The sequence below is a fragment of the Piliocolobus tephrosceles genome, chromosome 20 (genome assembly GCF_002776525.5).
Source record: "Piliocolobus tephrosceles isolate RC106 chromosome 20, ASM277652v3, whole genome shotgun sequence".
NCBI lineage: Eukaryota > Metazoa > Chordata > Mammalia > Primates > Cercopithecidae > Piliocolobus > Piliocolobus tephrosceles.
This window is the reverse complement of record NC_045453.1, coordinates 22,607,062-22,635,051: the sequence shown is the minus strand read 5'-3', so window position 1 is coordinate 22,635,051 and position 27,990 is coordinate 22,607,062. Positions and strand designations below refer to the sequence as shown.

General features: G+C 47.2%; 1 protein-coding gene, 1 non-coding gene and 1 pseudogene across 2 annotated transcripts in view; all 3 read right to left on the bottom strand.

Moving 5' to 3' along the window:
- LOC111521044 lies at positions 1–107 on the bottom strand. The gene has a single exon (XR_002724840.1). It is a non-coding gene; the product is annotated as a U6 spliceosomal RNA (small nuclear RNA).
- A 14,413-nt stretch (positions 108–14,520) lies between these two features.
- Positions 14,521–16,534, bottom strand: LOC111520993 (annotated as a pseudogene).
- A 2,471-nt stretch (positions 16,535–19,005) lies between these two features.
- RNF114 (ring finger protein 114) overlaps positions 19,006–27,990 on the bottom strand; it is a 17,755-nt gene continuing 8,770 nt past the window's right edge. The window contains exons 3-6 of the mRNA XM_023184116.2: positions 27,332–27,438; positions 26,570–26,684; positions 23,513–23,620; positions 19,006–20,811 (exon numbers count right to left, since the gene is read on the bottom strand). Of these exons, the coding sequence (XP_023039884.1) occupies positions 20,746–20,811; positions 23,513–23,620; positions 26,570–26,684; positions 27,332–27,438 (396 nt within the window). The 3' untranslated portion in view covers positions 19,006–20,745. The remainder of the gene's footprint in view (positions 20,812–23,512; positions 23,621–26,569; positions 26,685–27,331; positions 27,439–27,990) is intronic.

Below are 27,990 nucleotides of genomic sequence, written 5' to 3'. Positions count from 1 at the left end.
AAAAATATAGAATGCTTTATGAATTTGTGTGTCATCCTTGCACAAGGGCCATGCTAATGTTCTCTGTATCATTCCAAATTTAGTGTATGTGCTGCCAAAGCGAGCGCAGGACTTCATCTCTTAAAAAAATATATCAGGTGAGCTGGGCGTGGTGGCTCAAACCTGTAATCCCGGCACTTTGGGAGGCCGAGACGGGCGGATCACGAGGTCAGGAGATCAAGACCATCCTGGCTAACATGGTGAAACCCCGTCTCTACTTAAAAAAAAATACAAAAAACTAGCCGGGCAAAGTGGCGGGCGCCTGTAGTCCCAGTTACTTGGGAGGCTGAGGCAGGAATTCATGGCGTGAACCCAGGAGGTGGAGCTTGCAGTGAGCTGAGATCTGGCCACTGCACTCCAGCCTGGGCAACAGAGCGAGACTCCGTCTCAACAACAACAACAACAACAAAATATCAGGTGAACAGCATATGTAATAGGCTGCCTTTTGTGCAGAAGTAAATAAGATAATATCTGTCTCTGAGAGATCCAAGAAGCTGGCTGCTTCAGAGGACGGGAGCAGGGCGGGGAAGAAAGATGGCTTCTTTCTCTACAAGCATTTTTTTTATTTTTATTTTTTGGGACGGAGTCTCACTCTGTCACCCAGCTTGGAGTGCAGTGCCACTATCTTGGCTCACTGCAAGATCCACCTCCCGGGTTCATGCCATTCTCCTGCCTTAGCCTCCTGAGTAGCTGGGACTATAGGTGCCCACCACCATGCACAGCGAAATTTTTTATTTTTAGTAGAGATGGGGTTTCACCGTGTTAACTAGGATGGTCTTGATCTCCCGACCTCGTGATCCACCTGCCTCGGCCTCCCAAAGTGCTAGGATTATAGGCGTGAGCCACCTTGCCCAGCACCTTTTTTTTTTTTTTGAGATGGAGTCTGGCTCTGTTGTCCAGGCTGGAGTGCAGTGGCTCAATCTCAGCTCACTGCAACTTCCATCTCCCAAGTTCAAGTGATTCTCCTGCCTGGTCTCCTGAGGAGCAACTGGGACTACAGACACATGCCACTGTGCCCAGCTGATTTTTGTATTTTTATTAGAAATGGGTTTTTGCTATGTTGGCCAGGGTGGTCTCGAACTCCTGACCTCAGGTGATCCGCCTGCCTTGGCCTCCCAAAGTGCTGGGATTACAGGTGTGCGCCACTGTGCCTGGCCTGTAGAAGTCTTTTTTTGTTTGTTTGTTTTTGTTTTGAGATGGAGTCTCCCTCTGTCACCCAAGCTGGAGCGCAGTGGTGTGATCTTGGCTCACTGCAACTTCTGCCTCCTGGGTTCAAGCGATTCTCCTGCCTCAGCCTCCGCAAGTAGCTGGGACTACAAGTGTGCACCACCACGCCCAGCTAATTTTTTTTTTTTTTAGTAGAGATGAGGTTTCACCATGTTGGCCAGGCTGCTCTTGAACTCTTGACCTCAGGTGATCCACCTGCCTTGGCCTCCCAAAGTGCTGGGATCACAGGCGTGAGCCCAGCCTAGAAGCCATTTTAAAGAATATGAATGTTTTATTTCAGAGATGTATCACTATTTCAAATAAACTTTTTTTTTTTTTTTTGTTTTTGAGACGGAGTCTCGCTTTGTCGCCCAGGCTGGAGTGCAGTGGCGCGATCTTGGCTCACTGCAAGGTCCACCTCCCGGGTTCACGCCATTCTCCTGCCTCAGCCTCCCGAGTAGCAGGGACTAGAGGTGCCTGCCACCGCGCCCGGCTAATTTTTTTTGTGTATTTTTAGTAGAGACGGGGTTTCACCGTGTTAGCCAGGATGATCTCGATCTCCTGACCTCGTGATCTGCCCGTCTCGGCCTCCCAAAGTGCTGGGATTACAGGCTTGAGCCACCACGCCCGGCCTCAAATAAACTTTTCATGAAAAAAACCCAGCCACAAAAAATGAGGCAGATACTGACAGCCTCTGAGACTCTTCTTCCTCTGTCCAATGGAGTAATATGTCTGGTGACCAACCAGCCCAGTTTGCCTGGCACTGAGGGTGTTCTGGGGCAATCCCGGACAAAGTGGGAGGAGGTGGTCACCTTGGAAAAAGGAAAGTTGTGGAAGCCTTCAAGGGTGGATGTGGGGGGGCTGAGCTGGGCCCCGAGGCCAGGCCTCTCTGCACCTGCCCGGGTCCGATCACACATCTGCCAGAGCCCAGTTCCACACCTGGGAGATCGATGCCTCTGGAGCTCAAGGTCTGAGATAGGCCATTGGGATGTCCCTATAGTGCAAAGCACACCTTCCCCGGTGAGTCTCTGGGCACTTGCAGGGTGGGCTGGCTCAGGGCCTCATACCTGCACACTTGCTTCCACACTTCTCATTCAGACTGTCTCAGCCTTGGCCCCTTACCCATCAGACTGCACTGATAGAGCCCTGCTCTCTCCATCTGCCTGGCAGAAGGCTGAACCTGCCTCCAGGAAAGCCCCAGGGTCTCCTGGCTCCCCTGCCGGCACCTACCTTCATACCTGTAGAGCTTTGTGCATCTTTGACCCACAGCAGGTGAGAGGTATTGGCAAGAGGAAAGTGAGAGCAAACTCTTTTGTTTTCTTTTTCTGTTTTATTTAGGGACTTGGCTGCCGCGCAGACCACAGTGACCTGGCTCTCGCGGCTGCCCGCAGTCTCCTTTTTCCCCAAGGATGCCTGGAACACCCTTCCCCAGATCCTCCCAGAGCTGGCCTCAGTTCAAATATCACCTTAGTGATGTTAACGCCATTTCCCTTTCCCATCTCTGTCACATTGGCCTTGAGTGATAGGCAAGATTATCAGCTCCATTTTATAAATGAGGAAACTGAGGCTCAGAGAGATGGTGTACTAACATGCCCAAGGTGTAGTGAGCAAGCTGTGGCGGGTACCTGGCTGAATGGGCTAGGATACTGTGATAAACCAGCTACGCAGACAAGGTTCCTGCACCGCCTAGCTCACAGGCGCCGGGGGAAGAGGGGTAACAGCTGGTTCGGTGTTCATGCAACTCTGAGGCACCTAAGGTGACTCAGAGGAGTGAGAGCCAGGCTGACTCCAGCTTGAGGTCACAGGCATGAGCAGGTGAGTGAGGGGGTTGGCGGAGGGTGGGGTAAGAGGACATTCCAGGTGACAGCGATAAAAAAAAGCCCAGGGGCAGATGAGTGTTCCAGGAAATGACAGTGTTCAGGGAGGCCCCTTAGAGTTTCTGAGACTGCCAGTTTTTTGTTGTTGTTGTTGTTGTTACTTTATTTTGTTTTATTTTTGGTGAAACGGAGTCTCACTCTGTCACCCAGGCTGGAATGCAATGGCGTGATCTCGCTGCCTCCGCTGCCCAGGTTCAAGTGATTCACCTGTCTCAGCCTCCCAAGTAGCTGGGATTACAGACACCTGCCACTGCCTCCGGTTAATTTTTGTATTTTTAGTAGAGATGGGGTTTCACCATCTTGGCCAGGCTGGTCTTGAACTCCTGAACTTGTGATTCTCCCTCCTTGGTCTCCCAAAGTGCTGAGATTACAGGTGTGAGCCACCACACCCAGCTGAGACTGCCAGTATTTTTTTAAATCAGAAATGCTTAAATGGAGTTTAGAAAACTATGGTCTGTTTGTCATACTTTTATTGAAAACATTAACACTTCTAACACATATATACAAATCACTACAGAGCGCGGAGCCTGGGGTGGAGCCTAGCCCTTCAACCTCTGCTTCTGTGACCCTGGGTCAGTCCCTTCCCTTCAATTGTAACCACACCCAGGACAGGAGCTGAAACTCATGGCCACCTCAGCAGCCCACACACACCCCCTCACCAAGAGCAACCCCTCTCCTGACCTCACCTGGCTTTTCTCACTTATCTTGGAGATTAATAGTTTCCAGATAAAATACAGATGCCCAGTTACATGTGAAGTTTAGATAAACAACAAATAGGTTTTTAGTGTATAAGGCTGTATGAGACACATGCTTCATTCTAATTTCAATTTTAACTGGGCCTTCTGTGGTTTTATTTGCTATTATCTGCCAACCCTACTTGGAGATGGGCTCCTATCAGCATTTCCAGCACAATCTATAACCAGTCCCCTGTTGATGGGCAATTAGGTCGTTTCCCATTTTTTGCTTTCCAGGAACAATAGCCCCATGAAGATCCTTGCACAAAGGACTCTGACCTCATCTACTATTGTATCCGCTGGGTGTGTTCCTAAAAGTCGCTTAGTCACTTTCCTGACTAGATTCCTGTGGCCATGGAGACTCCATGGATCAGAGGAATTCCTTCTCCGTCTCCATCGAAAGCAACTCCCTGTCACTCTCCCAATCTCGCTCTCCATCAACCTTGCTCTTTCTCGTCTCTCTCCAGCTCTTTTTTTTTTTTTTTTTTTTTTTTTTGAGACACAGTCTCGCTCAGTTGGCCAGGCTAGAGTGCAGTGGTGCAATTTCGGCTCCCTTCAACCTCTGCCTCCCAGGCTCAAGAGATTCTTGTGCCTCAGCCTTCTGAGCAGCTGGGACTACAGTCGTGTGCCACCAAGCCCAGTTGTATTTTTAGTGCAGACAGGGTTTCGCCATGTTGGCCGGGCTGGTTTCAAACTCTAGCACTCAAGTGATCTGTCCAATTCAGCCTTCCAAAGTGCTGGGATTACAGGCGTGAGCCACTGCACCCAGCCTCTGTTTCTCTGCATCTGTCTCTTTCCCCCTCTCCCTGCTTCTATAGATCTCTCTCTGACTCTCAGTCTTTCTCTCACAATTTCCCCAGACTGTCAGCCTCTGTCCCTTCTCAGAGACTTTCTCCTTTTGACCCAGCAGCTCTACAAACAAAATAATCTGACAAGTTGGGGAAGATGTATTTTTAAGGATGCTCACTCTAGTACTGTGTGTAGGAGTCAAGCTAGAAACAACCTAAACACCTATTGCTAAACAAAGTGTGCTCCGTCCCTACCAGGCAGCATCATGCGGCCATTGGAAATAACACCACATTAACATGGAAAGATGCTGACAGATATCAGCGTGAAAAACACAAGTTGTAGATGGACAGTAAAGCATTCGTGCATTTTTGGTTTCAATCAAAACTATAATGACCCGGGCCAGGCAAGGTGGCTCACGCCTATAATCCTAGCACTTCGGGAGGCCGAGGCGGGTGGATTGCCTGAGCTCAGGAGTTCAAGACCAGCCAGGGCAATATCGTAAAACCCTGTCTCTACTAAAATACAAAAAATCAGCCTGGCATGGCAGCATGTGCCTGTAGTCCCAGCTACTTGGGAGGCTGAGACAGGAGAATCACTTGAACCTGGGAGGCGGAGATCGCAGTGAGCCGAGATTGCGCCATTGCACTCCAGCCTGGGCAACAGAGCAAGGCACTCTCTCAATAAAAATAAAAATTAAAAAAAACATATATATATATAATGACCCAAAGACATGTAAGAGTTTCACTACTGATTGAAATAGTCATCCTGGTTGTCTCAGGGACTGGGGCGGGGGGAAGGGGGACGGGGCCGGGGGGCGGGGCCGGGGGGCGGGGCCGGGGATGGGGCCGTAGGAGGAGGAGTGGCTTCCACTTCCTTCTTTATATTTGTCTTCCCTGTTGTTTTTTTTTTTTTAAACAAGGGGCATTATAATTTTTAACACTGCATTTGTGCATATTTGCTTTATTATACCCTACCTGTGTGTTCATGTGTGTGTATATGTATTTTTTATATGCACATACACTATTATTTTCTAAACCATATCAGAGTGGATTAGAGATGTCATGCCCCTTTACCCCATACTCTTTACTGTATGTCTGCTAAGAACAAGGACATTCTGTTACGTAACTGTGATATGATTATCAAAATCAGGAAATCTAACACGGATCAATTCCTTATTCCTTATTCCATAGGCCATATTCAATTGGCCCAGTAACATCCTTTATAGCAATCCTCACACCCTCAAGGATTCAATTCAGGATCATGCAGCATTGCAGTTAGTTGTCAGGCATCTTTAGTTTCTGATCTTGACATTTTGAAAGATTTGCGGACTCCCTCAATTGGATTTGCCTGATGCTTCCTTATGATGACACTCAGCCTCTATGTTTTCCTTCCTGGAACCGCAGAAGTGGTGCTGCCTCTTCAGTCCATCCCATTGAGTCACCTATGGTCTGTTCCATTATCTGTGATAGTAACTTTCATTGCTTAGTTAAGATGGGATCAGCTAGGTTTCGACACTAGGAGTGATTCTACAAAGTCACTCATTTTCCCTTTCTAAATAAAGTATGCAATCATCTGAGACCATGTAAATAGACTAGATGATTTTTTTTTTTTTTTTTTTTTTTTTTTTGAGACAGCGTATCACTCTGTTGCCCAGCCTGGAGTGCAGTGACGGGATCTCGGCTCACTGCAACCTCCACCTCCACCTCCTGGACTCAAAAGATCCTCCCACCTCAGCTTCCTAACTGGAATTACAGGTGTGCGCCATCACACCTGGCTATTTTTTTTACATTTTTTTTTTTTTTTTGTAGAGAGGGGGTTTCACCATGTTGCCCAGGCTGATCTCAAACTCCTGGGCTTAGGCGATCTTCCTACCTAGGCATCCCAAAGTGCTGGGATTACAGGTGTAAGCCACTGCGCCCAGCCCTAGATGATTTTTATAATCAGAAAAGGTAATCATGACTTTAAATTCTTGCAACCTGTAAGGGCTGAGCTAATCCACCTGACTCTAATCATCAGAAGTCTCCACCCCACCCTTGTCACAATGTGTTTAATGTAGCACTATCCCGTCTTTTTTTTTTTTTTGAGATGGAGTCTTGCTCTGTCACCGAGGCTGGAGTGCAGTGGCATGATCTCGGCTCACTGCACCTTCCGCCTCCTGGGTTCAAGCGATTACTCCTGCCTCAGCCTCCCGAGTAGCTGAGACTACAGGAGCCTGCCACCACGCCTAGCTAATTTTTGTATTTTCAGTAGAGACTGGGTTTCTCTTGACCTCATGATCCAACTGCCTTGGCCTCTCAAAGTGCTGGGATTACAGGCATGATCCACCACACCCTGCCTTTCTGGTCTTACATTATATAAGGACTTTTGAAACCAGCCTATAGATGGATTTCACCTGAGGCTTTTTTAAAGATACAGATTCCCAGGCCCCACCAATTAGAATCTCTAAGGCAGGGGCCTGAGAATAGATTTTTGTAGCAAGTGCCTCCCAGGTAATTCATCTCTTCAGGCCAAATTAGGGAATCACTTCACTTCATAGTAATGTTTAGTCATCAAACATTAACAGCTAGCTGCTGGGGTGGGGCTGGGCCCTGGGAGGTCTCAGGAATGGATGAGACAAACAATAGTGACATTGGTAGCTTGCACTGATTAAGCACTTACATTGTGCAATGCTCTGGATTATTTCACTAAATTCCCACAACTCTATGAGAAAGACACTTATTAGCCCCATTTACAGATAAGCACAAACGGATTAGAATAACTTGTTCAAGGTCAAGTTAGTGAGTGGTCAGCTGACCCCTAGATTAGCTAGTGTGGATGCTGGGAATAGGAGACTCCACGCAGTCTGTGCTGGGGACTGTACATCTAATCGCACCTCTGCACTGGAATTATCAAGTCTCACTTCTTGTCCTGGGCAAATGACCTCAGCTTCTCTGGGCTCCATTCCCTCCTCTACAAAGGTAATGCTATTTAGTATCCCTCCACCAACGCTGGCTAAGATAATTCCATGAGATCCACTTTCCTGGAGAAACTGAATGCCTGGTTTTGATCACCTTTCAGGGACTAAAGTGGGAAGGATTAAATCAAAATGACTGTCAGGAACCAGGGATGAAAATAATTACCATCATTGTCGCTATTCTTGTATTCATGGAGCCCAGCTGAGCCCTGCATGGGACATTCAGCAGAAGACATTGCAGAGAGCCAGGGAATAACAAGGGAGGAATAAAGGGACCACATTGAGGACCTGGGCAGGTAAGACCCCACCTAGCAGTAGCCATCTGGCCTGCCCACCTGTCTTGCCTCCTCTGCCTTCCAAGTTCCGACTTCATGTGCTTCCGATTTGAGGCCCCGCCTCCCCATGGTGATGGACAACGGGAGGCCAGAGCCAGGGGGTGACACTGCCCCCTTCAGGCTCTCCTTACCGCTGCACCAGACTCCTTCCAGGGTGGACAAGCTGCCACGGAAAGAAAGCAACCATTGGAAAAAGTCCCCCTTTTAGTTCTATTTCAATTCTAGGAACACTTAGTGAGTCTACCCGGGGTCAGGCATGGAGACCAGTGGTGCATAAGACAGACACAGCCATTACACTCAAGGGCTTAACTTCTTGAATTGAACACATAATTTAATGAGAAGGTGTCAGTCATCTGACAGAGCAGATGTTCAGAACGTTTATTCTGCAAACATATGTTGAGTAGGGTTGCTAGAGCTAACCAATAAAAATACAGAATGATCAGTTAACTGAATTTCAGATAAATAGCAAATAATTTTTAATATGAATATTCCTGGCATTTACTTCGTGGCCTGCTTGTGCAAATTATTCACACTCATATGCAATATTTTTTGAGGGAAAATATACTAAAAAAAATTTGGCCAGGTGCGGTGCCTTGTGCCTATAATCCCAGCACTTTGGGAGGCCAAGGCAGAAAGATCCCTTGAGCCCCGGAGGGAGAGGCTGCAGCGAGTTTGATGGTGCCACTGCACTCCAGCCTGGGAAATGAAGCAAGACTCTATCTGGAAAAAAAAAAAAAAAAGGCAAAGATGGGCCTGGGGCACCCAATATTTCAGAGGAAAGGGAATGTGTGTACTCCTTGAACATGACCCACTTGAGGTGCAGAAAGAAGACTTGTATGGGGCCGGGTGCAGTGGCTCACCCCTGTAGTCCCAGCACTTTGGGAGGCCGAGGCAGGCGGATCACCTGAGGTTGGGAGTTCGAGACCAGCCTGACCAGCCTGAGAAACCCCATCCCTACTAAAAATACAAAATTAGCTGGGCGTGGTGGCGCATGCCTGTAATCCCAAGCTACTACTCGGGAGGTTGAGGGAGGAGAATTGCTTGAACCTGAAAGGCAGAGGTTGAGGTGAGCCAAGGTTGCACCGTTGCACTCCAGCACTCCAGCTTGGGCAACAAGAGTGAAACTCTCTGTTTTTTTGTTTTTGTTTTTTTTTTAAAAGAAGGCCCGTATGGTTGGAGTAAAAAGAGTGCAGAAGTAGATGTGAAAATATCAACCTAAGTAACAGAAAGAGACTCTCTAAAAGAGGAAGGGTCCTCAGCCTCCTCAGTAGTTGGGACCACAGGGGTGCATCACCACGTCTGGCTAATGTTTTATAGAAGTGGAGTCTTGCTATATTGCCCAGGCTGGTTTAGAACTCCTGGACTCAAGCTATCCTCCTGCCTCCACCTCCCAAAGTGCTGGGATTACAGGTATGAGCCACTGCACCTGGCCATATACAGGATTTTAAGATAACAACCAGAATCATGACTGACAGAGTCACATAAGGAACATCAGACATTCACAAATTGAATATAATCTGTAGAATATTCACATTAATTGGCCGGGCGCGGTGGCTCACGCCTGTAATCCCAGCACTTTGGAAGGCCAAGGTGGGTGGATCACATGGTCAGGAGTTCGAGACCAGCCTGGCCAACATAGTGAAACCCCATGTCTACTAAAAAATACAAAAAATAAGCAAGGTGTGGTGATGGGCACCTGTAGTCCCATCTACTCAGGAGGCTGAAGCAGGAGAATCGCTTGAACCTGGGAGGCGGAGGTTGCAGTGAGCTGAGACTGTGCCATTGCACTCCAGCTGGGGCAAGAGTGTGAGATTCTGTCTCAAAAACAAAAACAAAAAATTCACGGCTGGGCGTGGTGGCTCATGCCTGTAATCCCAGCACTTTGGGTAGCCAAGGCGGATGTATCACAAGGTCAGGAGATCGAGACCATCCTGGTTAACACGGTGAAACCCCGTCTCTACTAAACAAAATACAAAAAATTAGCTGGGCGTAGTGATGGGCGCCTGTAGTCCCAGCTACTTGGGAGGCTGAGGCAGGAGAATGGTGTGAACCTGGGAGGTGGAGCTTCCAGTGAGCCGAGATCGCGCCACTGCACTCCAGCCTGGGCAACAGAGCAAGACTCTGTCTCATTAAAAAAAAAAAAAAAATTCACATTAATAAAATATCCATACACATTTAACTTTAGAAGAGATTAACATAACCAAAATTATGACAGATAACATTAGGAATCTATGGATTTATATAATTTTTGAAATATTTATACCAATAACATACCCATAAATGTAACTGAAAGATCTAGTAATAGAATCACTTATCACTTGACAGTGCTTCCTGTACAACTTACCAGATAAATCTAATCATTTAATATCTCTACAAGTTGAGAAATACATCATTAGAGGCCCTCCATGGGCCCAACTGCAAAATCCCAAAGTTCATTCCAGTTCAAAAAGACTTAATTGGCTGGGCATGGTGACTCAGGCCTGTTAATCCCAGCACTTCGGGAGGCTGAGACGTGAGGACTACTTGAGGTCCGGAGTTCTGGACCAGCCTGGGTAACATAGTGAGATTCCCATCTCTACAACAACAAATAAATACAAATTTAAAAGAAAAAGAAAACCTGCCAGGCAAGGTGGCTCACGCCTGTAATCCCAGCACTTTGGGAGGCCTAGGCGGGCAGATCACCTGAGGTCAGGAGTTCGAGACCAGCCTGACTAACATGGTGAAACCCCGTCTCTACTAAAAATACAAAAATTAGCCTGTCATTGTGGCACACACCTGTAATCCCAGTTACTCAAGAGGCTAAGGCAGGAGAAAGGCTTGAACCTGGGAGGCAGAGGTTGCAGTGAGCCGAGATTGCGCCACTGCACTCCAACCTGGGCAACAGAGCAAGACTCCGTCTCAACAACAACAACAACAAAAATTAGCCAGGCGTGGCAGCATGCCTGTAATCCAAGCTACTTGGGAGGCTGAGACAGGGCGAATTGCTTGAACCTGGGAGGCGGAGGTTTCAGTGAGCCGAGATCGCGACACTGCACCCCAGCCTGGGTGACAGAGCGAGACTCTGTCTCAAAATAAAAAAAAAAAAAGAAGAATAAGAAGAAAACCTGGGCTGGGGGCTCACACCTGTAATCCCAGCACTTTGGGAAGCCGAGGTGGGCAAATCACGAGGTCAGGAGATCAAGATCATCCAGGCTAACATGGTGAAACCCCATCTCCACTAAAAAATAGAAAAAATTAGCTGGTCGTGGTGGTGGGGACCTGTAGTCCCAGCTACTCGGGTGGCTGAGGCAGGAGAATGGTGTGAACCCAGGAGGCGGAGCTTGCAGTGAGCTGAGATTGTGCCACTGCACTCCAGCCTGGGCGACAGAGTGAGACTCTGTCTCAAAAAAAAAAAAGAAAAAGAAAACCTGGTTAACATAGGGGATATGAATTTTTTAGTTTTGTAGCAGTGTATTTTTAATATATCTTTAGAAGGACATATAAATAATTCCCTTCTAATTATAGCCAACTTGATCACACACAAAATGCTTTTCATAAATTCTCCCTTCATGAACATCATCATGACTTATTCGGACCACTGAAGATGTGCTTTGACTCTGCCCTGTCTTATACTTCCTCTTCGTTAAATACCAATCATTTTACTTTAGAACAGAAATTTACCAAAGATTCTTCCCCATACAAAATTGTTCTTTTCTTTTTAACCTTCCTTATTAAAAATATATCTTCATGTCCATAACCTTCTTCATATCTCTCTTATTGGCTTCTCACTATCTTGTTTCTATTTCCTTCATAAGTCCATTTTTTCTTTTCTGTTTTTGAGATGGAGTCTCGCTCTGTCGCCCAGGCTGGAATGCAGTAACGCAATCTCGGCTCACTGCAAGCTCCTCCTTCTGGGTTCAAGCGATTCTCCTGCCTCAGCTTCCCATGTAGCTGGGACTACAGGCACGAGCCATCATGCCCAGCTAATTTTTGTATTTTTAGTAAAGATAGGTTTTTGCCATGTTGGCCAGGCTAGTCTCAAACTCTTGACCTCAGGTGATCTGCCCACCTCAGCCTCCCAAAGTGCTGGGGTTACAGGTGAGAGCCACCGCGCCCAGCCAGTCCATATTTTTAAAAAACGTACATAACCTTCAAATTAAACAAAATTATTATTTTCAATAAAGAACACATTTTTTGGTCAGGTGTGGTGGCTCGTGCCTGTAATCCCAACACTTTGGGAGGCCGAGGCAGGCGGATCACGAGGTCAGGAGATCAAGACCATCCTGGCTAACACGATGAAACCCTGTCTCTACTAAAAATACAAAAAAATTAGCCAGTCGTGGTGGCGGGCGCCTGTAGTCCCAGCTACTCGGGAGGCTGAGGCAGGAGAATAGCGTGAACCAGGGAGACAGAGCTTGCAGTGAGCAGAGATGGCGCCACTGCACGCCACCTTGGCAGCAGAGCAAGACTCCATCAAAACAAAAAAAAACCAAAAAAAACAAAAGAAACCCCACAGTTTTGGCCAGGCACAGTGGCTCACGACTGTAATCCCAGCACTTTGGGAGGCCGAGGAGGGTGGATCACTTGAGGCCAAGAGTTCAAGACCAGCTTGGGCAACATAGTGAGTCCCTATCTCTACAAAAAAAAAAAAAAATACAAAATTAGGTGGGTTGGCTGGGCGCGGTGGCTCATGCCTGTAATCTCAGCACTCTGGGAGGCCGAGGTAGGCAGATCACAGGGTCAGGAGATCGAGACCATCCTGGCTAACACGGTGAAACCCTGTCTCTACAAAAAATACAAAAAAAAAAAAAAAAAAATTAGCTGGGCGTGGTGGTGGGCACCTGTGGTCCCAGCTACTCAGGAGGCTGAGGCAGGAGAATGGCGTGAACCCAGGAGGTGGAGCTTGCAGTGAGCCGAGATCGTGCCATTGTACTCCAGCCTGGGCAACAGAGCGAGACTCCGTCTCAAAAAAAAAAAAAAAATTAGGTGAGCGTGGTGGCACATGTCTATAGTCCCAGCTACTTGGGAGGCTGAGGCAGAAAGATCACTTGAGCCCAGGAGTTCAAGGCTGCAGTGAGCTATGATTGTGCCATTATACTCCAGTCTAGGGGACAGAGTGAGACTCTGTCTCTAAAACAAAACAAAACAAAAAACAAAACAGCCTCTACCAAAAAGAGGGAGGCTCAACCTGAGAGAAAACTCGCCAGGGCAGAAAAGGTGAGCCATGGAAGCAGTGAGTTCAAAGGGCTCTAGTGTATACTGTACACCAGTTCCAAGAATCACTGATTTTTTCCAGTACTAATCTTTTTCAGGTCCCATTTCTGACACCATATATGTCAACCTAAATTAACAGAGAGGGGCTCTCTAGAAGAAAAAGATATTTAGTCAGGAATAGAGCATTGCCATGGGAATACATGTGTCATAGCAAACTACTGTATATTCGGGGAGGTAAAGGAAGACAAAGGTTTTTGTTTTGTTTGTTTTTTGAAACAAAGTCCCCCTCTGTCGCCCAGGCTGGAGTGTAGTGACACAATCATAGCTCAGGGAAGCCTTGGACTCCTGGACTCAAGCGATCTCGCCTCAACCTCCTGAGTAGCTGGGACTGCAGGTGCGTGCCACCACACATGGATAGACAAAGGTTGGTTCTTTTTGATGATCAAGTATCAACCAAGCTATGGAACAGACAAAAGTTTTTAAAGGACAAAATGAGGGTTATGCTTTTTAAAAATTTTATTTTTTATCTTTGAGACAGGGTCCCATTGTGTCATCCATGCTAGGGTGCAGTGGTACAATCTTGGCTTATTGCAGCCTCAACCTCCTGGGCTCAAGCAGTCCTCCTGCCTCAGCCTCCTGAATAGCTGGGACCAGAGGCGGGTGTCACCACACCCAGCTAATTTTTTTTTTTTAAGAGGTGGGTCTGGCTTTGGTCTCGAACTCCTGGGCTGGAACTCCTGGGCTCCAGCGATCTTTCTATCTCTGCCTCCCAAAGTTCTGGGATTACAGGCATGAGCCACCGTGCCCAGCCTACATAATTATTTTTTTCAAAGACGAGATCTCACTATGTTGACCAGACTGGTCTCTAACTCCTGGCCTCAAGCGATCCTCTTGCCTCGGGCCTCCCAAAATGTTGGGATTATAGGTAGGAGCCATTGCGCTGGGCAGGTAATTTTTTTAAAAATTTATCTTTGGCTACAAAGATCATTAACAAGGGTGTCAGCAGTGTGAGGTTGTACAGGCAGTTGCTGAGCAGATGTCCTTGTAGAAGTATTTTTTGTATAAAGTTGCATTCTGGGCTGGGTGCAGTGGCTCACGCCTGTAATCCAAGCACTTTAGGAGGCTGAGGCGGGAAGATCACCTGAGGTCAGGAGTTCAAGACCAGCCTGGCCAACATAGTGAAACTCTGTCTCTACTAAAAATACAAAAATTAGCCGGGCATGGTGGTGCGCGCCTGTAATCTCAGCTACTAGGGAGGCTGAGGCAGAAGAATCGCTTGAACCTGGGAGGCAGAGGTTGCAGTGAGCCAAGATCATGCCATTATGCTCCAGCCTGGGCAACAAGAGTGAAACTCCGTCTCAAAAAAAAAAAAAAAAAAAAAAAAAACAGTTGCATTGTGATGGGCTTTGTGCAAGGTTGTTTTGTGATGTTTGTGAGTCTTTTGTGATAGTTTTTGTTATTAGGCATACAAGCATTCATTGCATAGCCTTCCCTGACTATATGTCAGGGTTTTTTGGGTTTTATTTGAGAGGGAGTTTCGCTCTTGGTGTCAGGGTTGTTTTGTTTAACACTAGTGACTACGTTTTGATTCTGAAACGTAGCATCACAAGAAGCTGAGGTTGGAGAGGTAGGCAGTTGGCAGAGGTCACAGGGTCTTGAGGACCCTGTGGGGTGTGGGGCTTTGAGGGTAACTGAAGCCACTGAAGGGTTTTAAAGGATATGGTCACATTTGGATTTTTGGAAGATCCTTCTGGCTGCTTGGTGGCGGGGGATTGGATGTTGGCTGGGCAGCAATGGAGAGAGGTCAAATGGAAAGTTGTGGCAATATTTCAGATGAGATCACAGTGGCTTTTAAGATGTAGGTGCCAGTGGGATGATAAGAAAACACAAATGTGTGTTTTGTTTTTTTTTTACCTCTGAACTTTTTATTGACCTCCTGTTCCCCAAAGGGTACCCTGCTTCCACTGGCTTAATGTCTCAGAACTTTGGTGTCATTGGTCTCAGACACCATTTTGCCATCCACTATCTGGTGGGTAGTGGTCTTTTGGATGGTTTGCATGGAGTTGCGGCTGTCCAGGGCACCACCAAGATTGAAGTCCTCGCTCTCTTCCAGCAGGCGGCAGTAGGTGGCGATCTCAGCTTCCAGCTTGACCTTATGTTCAGCAGGGCCTCCTACTCCTGGGCCTGGTGCTGTCCCTCTGCCTGGGTCTATGCCAGCTCTGACTCCAGGTGCAGCAGTATCCCGCTGAGCTGTTCCATCTGCAGGGCATAGCAGGCCTCCACCTCCCTCAGGCTGTCCTCCAAGCTGGCCTTCAGATTTCTCATGGAGTCCAGATGGATCTCCAAGGACTGTACATCTCAGTTCTGTGAGAGTCACCTCAGCAGCTCCAACGTTGGTGGACTGCTTGCTGACTACTGTGGTGCCCGCCTCAGTCTACTGAGACCAGTACTTGTCCAGCTCCTCTCGGTTCTTCTGAGTCAGCTTGTCATATTGGGCCCGGATGTCTGTCATGATTTTGCCGAGGTCCTGAGAGTTGGGGCATCTACCTCCACAGTCAACCCAGAGCTGGCAATCTGGGCTTGTAGGCCTTTTACTTCCTCTTCGTGGTTCTTCTGCATGAACAGCAGCTCCTCCTTGAGAGCTTCGATCTTTGTCTCCAGCTGCAACCAAGTGACATTGATGTCATCAATGACCTTGTGGAGCCCATGGACGTTGCTCTCCACAGACTGGCACATGGCCAGCTCTGCCTCCTACTTGATTCTAAAGTCATCAGCAGCAAGACAGGCATTGTCGATCTGCAGAACGATGCGAGGATTATCCACAGTATTTGTGAAGATCTGAGCCCTCATGTCCTCGATGGTTTTGAAGTAATGGCTCCAGTCTCTGACCTGGGTTCCCTTTTTCTCCAAGTGCTCCCGGATTTTGCTCTCCAGCTTCTGGTTCTTGGTCTCCAGGCTCCTCATTCTGTCCAGGTAGGAGGCCAGAAGGTCGTTCAGGCTTTGCATGGTCTCCTCATTCTGGATGCCTCCCATTCCTGCCAGATCCCCAGCCATCCCCACGGACAGATCCCCGGACCCCATGCCGCCCCGGAAGCTGGTGGAGCAGGACTTGGAGATCCAGGAACCAGAGCCCCTGGCGCCTGCATAGATGCTGACTGGGCTGCTGACCAGCAAGGCGCCATAGCTGGGCATCTGGACAGAGCCCAGGGACCGGTAGGGTAGTTGGTGGAGAAGGTAGAGTGAGTGGCGAAGCTCATGCTGTCCAGGGGGGAGAGTGAGACGACAGGACTCAGGCTTTGCTGACATTATTTCTTTTTTATTTTTTTGAGACAGTGCCTCCCTCTGTCGCCTAGGCTGGAGTGGTGCAACTGCGGCTCACTGCAACCTCTGTGTCCAGGGTTCTGTGATTCTCCTGCCTCAGCCTACTGAGTAGCTGGGACTACAGGAACCCACTACAATGCCCAGCTAATTTTTGTATTTTTAGTAGAGACGGGGTTTCATCATGTTGGCCAGGCTGGTCTCGAACCCCTCACCTCAAGTGATCTGCCCACCTAGGTCTCCCAAAGTGGTGGGATTACAGGTGTGAGCCCCCACACCTGGCCCAAATGTGTTATTTAAGAGCTAAAATTAACTTGAGACAACACAGCGAGACTCTGTCTCAAAAAAATAAAAATAAATAAAATTAACTTGATTTGGTAATATGGGGCATGGAGGTGGACAAGGAGTTAAAAGATGAGGTGTGGGTTAATTCTTGAACAATTACAAGGATGGTGGTTATGTCTGCTGGGAAAGAGAAGCCGAGCACACAGCGTGGGGTGGTAGGAAGGTGGTGGATGAGCTCAGTTTGAGTCATGCAGAACTTAGAATGTCTTTCTTTTTTTTTTCTTTCTTTCCTTTCTTTCTTCCTTTCTTCCCTTTCCGTCTTTCCTTCCTTCCTTCTTTCCTTCTTTCTTTTCTTTCTTTCTTTCTTTCGAGACAGTTTCGCTCTTGTTGTCCAGGCTGGACTGCAATGGCACAATCTTGGCTCACCGCAACCTCTGCCTCCCGGGTTCAAGTGATTCTCCTGCCTCAGCCTCCAGAGTAGCTGGGATTACAGGCATGTGCCACCACACCTGGCTAATTCTGTATTTTTAGTAGAGATGGGGTTTCTCCATGTTGGTCAGTCTGGTCTGGAACTCCTGCCTCGGCCTCCCAAAGTGCTGGGATTACAGGCATGAGCCACCACACCCAGCCTCGGATGCCTTTAAATCACATAGCTGAGCAGGTCTACAAGGAAGCTGGCCTAGAGCTCCAGAGAGTTGTCAGGCCTAGGATCATTGTTCTGGGCACACTGACGCAAGAATGGTAATGAAGACCAAGGGCAGAGGGGTGAGTGGGTGAATCTGCCCAGGAAGGGAACATAGGGTGAGTGGGAGCAGAGCCTGAGGAATCCCACTAGCGAGGAGAAGGGAAGCAGGAGGAGCAGGCTGCTGAGGAAACAGAATAGGAATATGGCAGAGAACTGAGAGGAGAAACCAGGAGGGCCTCCCAGCTGAAAAGTCAACAGAAGCAACTTCTGTGAAGAGGGAGGCATCAAGAGCACCTTGAAGAGGGAGCTGGGTAAGGACTAATGTCTCAGTTCAAATGTCATCTTCTCGACCTGTCTTGGCATGACACAGGATTTCATTTCCAGAGATGTCAGACCTCAAAGAAACAGGCACAAATTGCAGTTCTCTGAGGTAACTGGAGTCCAGGACTCAACCGATACTTAGACAAAGGTGGCCTGCATGGATATGGAGGAGGAAGAGGCCTCCCAGGTATCTGGCTTGGGTAGTTACCACTGCAAGATGGAATAATACAAAAGAGGGCATGGGTGAAGATTGGAGATGCTGGCTGTATTAAATATGAGGTTTCAGGGCCGGGTGCGGTGGCTCACACCTGTAATACCAGCACTTTGGGAGGCTGAGGCAGTCGGATCACATGAGGTCAGGAGACGAGCCTGACCAACATGATGAAACACCATCTCTACTAAAAATACAAAATTAGCTGGGTATGGTGGTGGGCGCCTGTAATCCCAGCTACTCGGGAGACTGAGGCACGAAAATCACTTGAACCTGGGAGGCAGAGGTTGCAGTGAGCCAAGACTGCACCACTGCACTCCAGCCTGGGCAAAAAGAGCGGAACCCCAACTCAAAAAAGCAAAACAAAACAAACAGGTTCCAGGCCAGGCTCGGTGGCTGACACCTGTAATCCCAGCACTTTGGGAGGCCAAGGTGGACCACCTGAGCCCAGGGGTTCAAGCCCAGCCCGGGAAACATAGTGAGACCCCTGTCTCTTACTAAAAAAAAAAAAAAAAATTAAGGTTTCTATGGAATTGGAATGAAGCTCAAGCAGCCAAACACTACAGTGGGCACCCACGATGCTGTGCAGGGAGAGCTCTGTATACTTTGCTCCTTGGATCCTAGCATCCTTAAGAGGCAGATGAAATTATCTCCACTTCATAGGAGACAGGTTCAGAAAATATTCACTAGATGCCCCACAGCTAACGGCAGAGTATGAACTTAAACACATCCAGGACCTGAAACTTGACCCTGCAGAGTCCCTTTACTACAAGCCCTCAGCACTGCTGCTGTTATGTGCACGTAGCGGAAGCCGCATGTCTAAAACCTTGCTATATGGAGCACTGTCACTTCTCACCTCCCAGAGCCTCCCAACTGTAACCAGTGTTCTTTTTACAGAGGACAGGCACCATGAGGCCCAGCTGGTGGTGTCAGCTGAGATTAGATGCCAAATAGGACTCAGCAACAAGCAAGAACTTCCCTTCTAGAAAGGGTTAACAATCTCCTGGAGGTTCCCTAAGCCCGTGCTGTGGAATGAAAACAAGAACCAGAGCTTCCCAGTTACATTAAGTTATGAAATTTATTTATATTTGACTTTTAAAAGCCAGAACATAACAAATCTCACTTTCTGGAAAGTCATCTTACTAGAAATACAAGAAGTGCACTTAATACAAGGAAGTAAGTTTCTTGGTGCCACCAGTGAGGTGGACATACACTCATATCAGTTCCCTCAAATGAAGGTTTCGTCAGATTTCCCTCCAGACTTCTGAGATGATCTAAATTCAGGAAGGTCTGAGAGAACTTTTTCCAGAAATTACAGCGAACAAGCTGACCTTAACTTTTGGGTCCTCCCGAGAAATACTAATGAAAGAACTATTTTTTCCAGTGGGCCCTGTCTTTGCTGGCTTCTCGGCATCTGCAGCTCTTCACCGGCAGGCACGGAGCCCCACAGCAGCAGTGTACAAGCACAAGGTCACTTGCAGCCCCACTAGAGACATATGACATCAAAGAACCAACCTAAACCCATATGCCTTTTGGTCAGAGGTTCTGCTCATACAGATTAGACTGACAGCTCTTGGACTTATATTTATTAATATTTGTGAAATATGAACTCCAAGCTTCTTGAGCTGTTACTAAAGCAAGTTTCCAGCAACAGGTTTTATTAACAACTGTTCATCATTCGATGTGCTGTGCCTTACGAACAATGTCTCGTCACAACAGACCGGGGGCGGTACTGGGTTTCCTACAGCTTCTCTCTGCATCTACAAAGCAGGTTTTCAAACACATTTTACATGTCGAAACCAGTGTCATAAGGAAAACATATGTGATAGAAAAACAATGCTCAGTTTAATCTAAGTTACCAAGCAGAAGGTAAAAGAACTAGTATCCGCTGAGTCCCCAAATTTCTTTCTTCTAATTCATCTGCGGATTCTTTTTTTGTGCTTCTAGAGTAAGAATTAGGCAGGCTCCCACATGGAGAGGTAAACATGACCGCGTTGTTTGAAACTACTTCATTAATTTGTAAATCAGAACCAAAAAGCTCTGGCCCTCCCACTTCTCTTCGCTGACCCTCCTCCCCACTTATGGATAAACAGACTTTAACTTCCCTAACCTAGAAACACTTCCACCAAAAATATATGGTTATACCTTATCCTAAAAAGGCACCATGCAGGCATTTAAGACTGAACCAGTGAACTCTAAGGATATGTAGTATTAGGAAAATATCACTAATCAAAACATCTAGCATCAGATGGTGCAAAACCCCAAGAGGACTGGTGACATGTACCCCAGGATGGCAACCCCAGCTTCTGGCAACCCCACAGCCCAGCGGAAGCTTCAGCTCTGGTCAGGTGCACGGTGCCAGAGTCTGCACACCTCGGGGACAAAGAAAGGAGACACTTGCTTCATTGTGCTATTCATGACCCAGAAAAGGTCCTGGCTGGCTTGCAGGACCCGAGAGACAAACACTGGATGGGAGGAATGAGTGTGAAACAAGAGGTGGAGAAGCTAGATTCTCTTCCACAGGAGGCGGCAGAAGCTCCAGAAAATAGCCGAGAACCAACACAAACTCAACCATGTGACAAACAAGGTTAACAGTAGGGGAAGACAGCTTTGGCAAGAGCCCAAAGGGAAGAGGAGGGCTGACCTGGGGACCCATTTCCCCTGTCAGAAGTGACCCTGTCCCAATGCCATGGCTCATTTTCAGGTCTGGTGAACAGGTAAGGTACAGGAGTCATAGGTTTCACGTTTAATATGTAATGGAAGCTCTGGAACATGAGACAGACAGCAAGCAGACTCTGCTCACTGGTCGATGATGGAGCGCTGCAACACCTGATTCATCATGTCCTCTTCATCAACATCATAATCCTAAGGGCAAAAACAGACATGCAGCCTCAGCAACTCTTCCCACATGCAGACTGGCTTTCAGTAGAAGCAGGACAGCCTAGCAACTGGATCTGGAGCAGGCTGCCAGGGACTGGATCCCTGACTCAACTGTCTGTGATGCTAGCTATGTAACTTTGGGAAAATTAATCTGTCTCTGCTGCCTTATTCTTTTTTTTTTTTTTTTTTTTTTATGATGGAGTCTTGCTCTGTTGCCAGGCCGGAGTACAGTGGCACAATGTCAGCTCACTGCAACCTCTGCCTCCCAGGTTCAAGCGATTCTCCTGCCTCAGCCTCCCAAGTAGCTGGGACTACAGGCGTGTGCCACCATGCCCAGCTAATTTTTGTATTTTTAGTAGAGATAGGGTTTCACCATGTCGGCCAGGATGGTCTCAATCTCTTGATCTTGTGATCCACCCACCTCGGCCTCCCAAAGTGCTGAGATTACAAGTGTGAGCCACTGCGCCTGGCCAGTCTGCTGCCTTATTCTTAAATGAAGATAAGGATGCCTCCCTTAAATGGAGATTGAGAGACCCAGACAGCACATGAATGGAGCCTGGCACAGACCAAGTGCTCAGAACGTTTATAAGTTTGTTGGAACAGAGCACACAGATGCACTGAGCTGAAGAGTTGTTTCTGAGAGGTGGAATCAGTGCCCAGTACAGAATCAGATTTTTAGAGCCATACAGTACAGCAGAAACTATAGTGCAACCAGCCCTCTTCAATGAGGCATTTTTGGAATTACATTCATCTGTGTCACATTAACAAAAAGGGAGTTATTCTGAAGTCTGAGTTTCAGACACTGTCAGACTGAGAATAAATACTCTTTATGACAATTTAGGAAAGAGCTTTCTTTCTTAGATACTGAAATTCAGCCATTAAGACCGAACACCACTCTAAAATCCTAACCTGACATCTATATATGTAAGAGGTTTACCTGATATAGTTGGCCAAATTTACCTATTACTAAAATGCCAAGACAACAGTGTGCCCCTTTGAAACCACCCAGCTCTAGGGAAAGAATATAAACCTGACAGCCGTATTTGGCTAGTGGATATATGCTATTTGACCTGAAGTACTTTTGAAGATAATTAAAACCTGTGAAACTTCCTGTGAAATTTTCCTGTCCTGCTTTGGGCATGGGGTGGGGGAACGGAGAAGCTAGGCAATGCTGTGCCTGCATTTCCACAGGAAAACAAGGGGTGGAGGTGATGGCAGCATGATGAGTCAGGCACAACCCGGCTTGGAAATCCTCAGGAGGAACATTTCAATTATGGTCCCCATGGACATGTGAGCTTGAGCCTCCCAAGTCCAAATTGTTTTTTTTTTTTTTTTTGAGACAGGGTCTCATTCTGTTGCCCAGGCTGCAGTACAGTGGCATGATCTCAGCTCACTGCAACCCCTGCCTGCTGGGCTCAAGAGATCCTCCTGTCCCAGCTCCCTCAAAGTAGCTGGGACTACAGGCAGGAGCCACCACAACTGGTTAATTTTTGTATTTTTTGCAGAGACAAGGTTTTACCATGTTGCCCAGGCTGGTCTCAAACTCCTGAGCTCAAGTGATCAACCTGCCTCAGTCTCCCAAAACGCTAGGATTATAGGTATGAACCACCGCACCTGGCCCCAAACCAAGTTCTGTAACAGGCAGAAGTTATATAAACCACAAGAAAAGTAGACAAAATTTTGGGGGCAGGGCTAGGAGATGGAAAGAGCAAGCATCACTGTCTCTGTCTCAAGACTGACCACATCATCTTCTTGTTTTGTTTTGAGACAGAGTCTCGCTCTGTTGCCCAGGCTGGAGTGCAGTGGCGCAATCTTGGCTCACTGCAACCTTGCCTTCCAGGTTCAAGTGATTCTCCTGCCTCAGCCTCCCAAGTAGCTAGGATTACAGGCACCCGCCACCACACCTGACTAATTTTTTGTATTTTTAGTAGAGACAGGAGGATTGGCCTCCTGTTGGCCAGGCTGGTCTCGAACTCCTGACCTCATGATCCGCCCACCTTGGCCTCCCAAAGTGCTGGGATTACAGGAGTGAGCCACTGTGCTTGACCCAGATCATCATCTTAAATGTCACTCTGGGCGGGGCGTGGTGGCTCACGCCTGTAATCCCAACACTTTGGGAGGCCAAGGTGGGCGGATCACGAGGTCAGGAGTTCGAGACCAGCCTGGCCAACATAGTGAAACCCTGTCTCTACTAAAAGTACAAAAATCAACGGGGCATGGTGGCATGCGCCTGTAGCCCCAGCTACTCAGGAGGCTGAGGCAGGAGAATCACTTGAACCCAGGAGGTGGAGGTTGCAGTGAGCTGAGATCATGCCATTGCACTTCAGCCTGGGCAATGGAGTGAGACTCCATCTCAAATAAACAAACAAATAAATAAATAAATGTCACTCTGGCCACCTGCCTGGCCCATGAATAGAAACTGTATAGTAGCTACAGTATACATACTGGAAGCCCATCTATCTCCCCAGCTACAGCTGCCTGCTCACCTCTTTCACTCAGTCTTCTACCATCCCAGATTTCTCTCTTGACAATCCCCTTTATCACTGTATCCAGTATACAGACTGGAAGCCCATCACAACAGTGACAAAGTTCAACACTGGGGGGGCCCCACTTCCCTTTTTGAGAAGAGTGAAGTAGCCGTGCCATTCCCCCAGGGGAGGGATCAGAGCCTAGGCTCCAGACTTACCACAAAAGTGTCGTAAGAAAACCGGTGCCGGCGTTGGATGTGCTCTCTGAAGTTGGCGCTGCGATAGTTGGGGTCTCCCCAGGGCATCGAGGCACATATCGGACAAACCTTTCAACACAAAAGCAAGGTCTTAGGCACCCAATTTCCAAGCTTGCACCAGCCCTCTGTGGCCTGGTCTGGCCTCCTTTCTTCCAGGACAGCTTTCCTGACATACTGTCCAGGGCCAGTAACTCCTTCCTGTGCACATCAGCAGCCCAGAAAACACTGCAAATTTCCTACTCAAGTCAAATGACACGTGGGAGTGGGGAAAGTTCAAATCATGATACCACCCTTTCTCATTCCCTACTGTAGGCAGAGAAGTGAGTCAGCCTGGTGGGGGGCCTAGACTGGCCTTCCAATCCAGCACAGAAGACAATCCAAAAGCACGAGGAAAGCTAAGAAAATAAGCCAATGAGCGATGTCCCAGGGAAGTAAAACACAGCCTTATATGCATCTTAACAAAGGAAATACTCAGGTAAGGGGGATGGGGCCAAAAAGCCCTCACACAACAGGTTGATTTGGGTTTTGAAGATTGGGAGGTATTTGGAAACACAAAGAGAACATGATAGGGTGCTCCAGGCCAGGCACAGTGGCTCACACCTGTAATCCCAGCACTTTGGGAGGCCAAAAGCAGTAGATCACCTGAGGTCAGGAGTTTGAGACCAGCCTGGCCAACATGGTGAAACACTTTCTCTACTAAAATTACAAAAATTAGCTGGGCATGGTGGCACACACCTGTAGTCCCAGCTACTTTGGAGGAGGCTGAGGCATGAGAATTGCTTGAACCCTGGAAGTGGAGATTGCAGTGAGCCGAGATTGTGCCACTGCACTCCAGCCTCCAGCCTGGGTGACAGAGTGAGACTCTGTCTCAAAAAAAAAAAAAAAAAAATGGTGCTCCAGAAGAGAGGCAGCAGCACGGAGAAAAGGCCAGAAGGTGGCGGTTACTGTCAACGCATACAAACGACCAGACCAGTGAGCATGGAAAACTCATGCCAGGGAGAGAGATGACCTAAGTGCCCCCACTTAAAGGTGCAACCCTACCCCACAGCAAAGAGGATACCGTGATAAAGGGGACTGACACAAGAGAAATCTGGGATGGTAGAAGACAGAGTGGAAGAGGTGGACAGGCAGCTGTAGCTGGGGAGCTAGAACCTAGGACGGGACTAGAGACTGAAAAGGAGATGGCTTCCAAAGGGAAGGGAGAAACGCAGAGTTAAGAACTTGCAGAGGAAGAGGAAGACAGAACAGAGGGCCAAAAGCTGAAGAGAAGGCCTCAACATAGACAACATAATCAGAGGGATTTCAGAAGCCAAAGGAGGGGAAAAAGACAGAAAATTAGGCTGCCATACCAGAAAAGTTCAGCAATAATAGTATCCAACAAAATTATGAGTGCAAGTAACATTTTATTTTTTTTTTGAGACGGAGTCTCGCTCTGTCTCCCGGAGTGCAGTGGCCAGATCTCAGCTCACTGCAAGCTCCGCCTCCCGGGTTTACGCCATTCTCCTGCCTCAGCCTCCTGAGTAGCTGGGACTACAGGCGCCCGCCACCTCGCCCGGCTAGTTTTTTGTATTTTTTTTTTTTAGTAGAGATGGGATTTCACCGGGTTAGCCAGGATGGTCTCGATCTCCTGGCCTCGTGATCCGCCTGTCTCGGCCTTGCAAAGTGCTGGGATTACAGGCTTGAGCCACCGCGCCCGGCTGCAAGTAACATTTAACCAAGTCAATCTGTATCTAAGAATTTAGCTTATAAACATACATAGATACAGGCAAAGATATGTTTCTCAAAATGGCCAGTTCTATCTTAAGATGAACATTGATAGCTGCCCTAGTACTCTCACAAAAGCTCATTAAAATTCTAAAATCTCTGCACCGCTGTTTACAGCAATGGAGCTGAAGGTTGCCCATACAACAGAGTATGTAGTTCAAGAGAAGCAGTATGAGATAAATGGAAAAATTAAAACAAAACTATAGAGGAAGTATACACCTAACTATAAAAAAAGACCTGGTCTGTCAATCACATTGAGAGAGAAAGGTAACACATTGCTGATATGGAACAAATACTTTTTTTGTTTTGGGAGTTTCATTCTGTTGCCCAGGCTGGAGTGCAGTGGCACGATCTCAGTTCACTGCAACCTCTGCCTCCCGGGTTCAAGCAATTCTCATGCCTCAGCCTCCCAAGTAGCTGGGATTAAAGGCACGTACCACCATGGCTGGCTAATTTTTGTATTTTTAGTAGAGATGGGGTTTCACTATGTTAGCCAGGCTGATCTTGAACTCCTGACCTCAAGTGATCCACCCGCCTTGGCCTCTCAAAGTGCTGGGATTACAGGTGTGAGCCACCGTGCCCGGCCTATGTTTTTTTTTTTTTTTAAAGGAGACTACACATGCCAGTCAGTGATATCTGAGTAAAATGTCCAAGGATTGACAAGCCTTTTCCTAATAATTTCACCTAAATCCTCTTTCCCCACAAATACAAAGAAGTTACTTCCAAAAGCTTCATGGAGAAATCTGGTGGATACCAAGGGATCCAAGTTAATGTTACCAACAATAGACATCACATGACTTAATGCAGCACCCAGAGAACTCATCCCTGCCTCTGCTTTGGGGGGAGGGGAAAATTGCTATGAAGGACATTACCATTGTTAAAATTAAAACATGAATTTTACGTTAGATATTAGATTGTATCAATGTTAAATTTCTTGAATATGATTAATTATACACACAAAAATATAATTTTCCAAGAAAACATTCTTGTTCTTAAGACATATACACTCCTGTATCAGGGTGCAAACTATTCAGGGTGCAAAAAGTCATGGTATCTGTAGCTTGTTCCCAAGTGGTCAGCAAAAAATGTGTATTATAGAGCATGGTTAAGCAAATACGGTAAAATGTTAACAATCTGTGAATCTAGGTGAAGGGCACACAGGAGTTCATTCTACTAATCCCGTCATTTTTCTCCAAGCTTGATCCTTTCCCATAATAAAGTTTAAGGGAAAAAAAAAAAAAAGGTTACTCTTACCACAGATTTGGTATCCGTGCTATGGAATAATTTGCAGTGTTCCACAAGTCCTTCCTGATCAAAGTTCTTCTCAGGACAGTAAGGACAAGGAAAGGTATAACGGTTTGGAACATTCCTGAAAGGTGAAAGACAGGAAAAAAGAAAATTTTTCTGTGAGTACCTTTCCATTAAACTTCAACCACAGTACACTCCCAAAAGGAGCAAAGCTCACCGAATGTGTAATGACAAGGACGCTGATGATCACTTTAGACTCAGATCAAGTGTTTTGAAGATAATAGCTCAGCTGGCCGGACATGGTGATTCACACCTGTAATCCCAACAGGCCAAGGCAGGAGGATCGCCTGAGGTCAGGAGTTCAAGACTAGCCTGGCCAACATGGTGAAACCCTGTCTCTACTAAAAAATACAAAATTTAGCCAGGATTACTGGCAGGTGCCTGTAATCCCAGCTACTCAGGAGACTGAGGCAGGAGAATCTCTTGAACCCGGGAGGCAGAGGTTGCAGTGAGCTGAGATTGCGCCACTGCACTCCAGCCCAGACAACAGACTGAGACTCGTCTCAAAAAAAGAAAAAAAGAATAGCTCAGCTAACATCTGAAGTGAACACCAGAGTCCTCCCTTGCATACTCCTCCCAAAATACTTGTATCAGCTTTAGCCAGCATAACAATTCATACAACTAAACCCCTGACCATGCAAGGTGTCCAACCTCTTTGTATTAATAGCAAGAGATGACCTCTACCTAAGGGGAGACTGAGTCATTTACCTTGGCTGAAGAGATGCATCCTTAATGGTGGCCTTCACACCTTCCATGATGTAATTCTGGTATTTGGAACAAGTAGCCACGTGGGACCGGATCTTGGATAGGAAGAACTCAAATAGGAAGAATCAGAGCCCACAAGTTAGTGAGGACCTTGTAACAGGCCAAATGTAGTCCCAAACAAGGGCGCAAAGAAAACTAGACCTACACTACCCTGGCAAATAATCTCACCAGACTCCTGACGATGCTGATGGGGCTGAAACCCTGATTATTGCAGATTTCCCATTAATAACAAGGCTGCTATTTTATTCAACTAAATCAGGATATCCGCTTCCACTCTAAAATAACTCTCCTAGAGGTTTGCTCCTATTCATGACAGGTTGTGTGCTTCACAGACAAGCTCCAAATCTAGGATGTTTTTAGAAGTTTTCTATACTAGCATTTAAACTAGTCTCTTTATAGCAAGCCAAAAACCACATTCTGTTATGTGCAGCAGAGAAAAGTGATCATTTAGGTAAAACGTATAAAAGCCACCAACCCTAGGCCGGGCGCGGTGGCTCAAGCCTGTAATCCCAGCACTTTGGGAGGCCGAGACGGGCGGATCACGAGGTCAGGAGATCGAGACCATCCTGGCTAACACGGTGAAACCCCGTCTCTACTAAAAA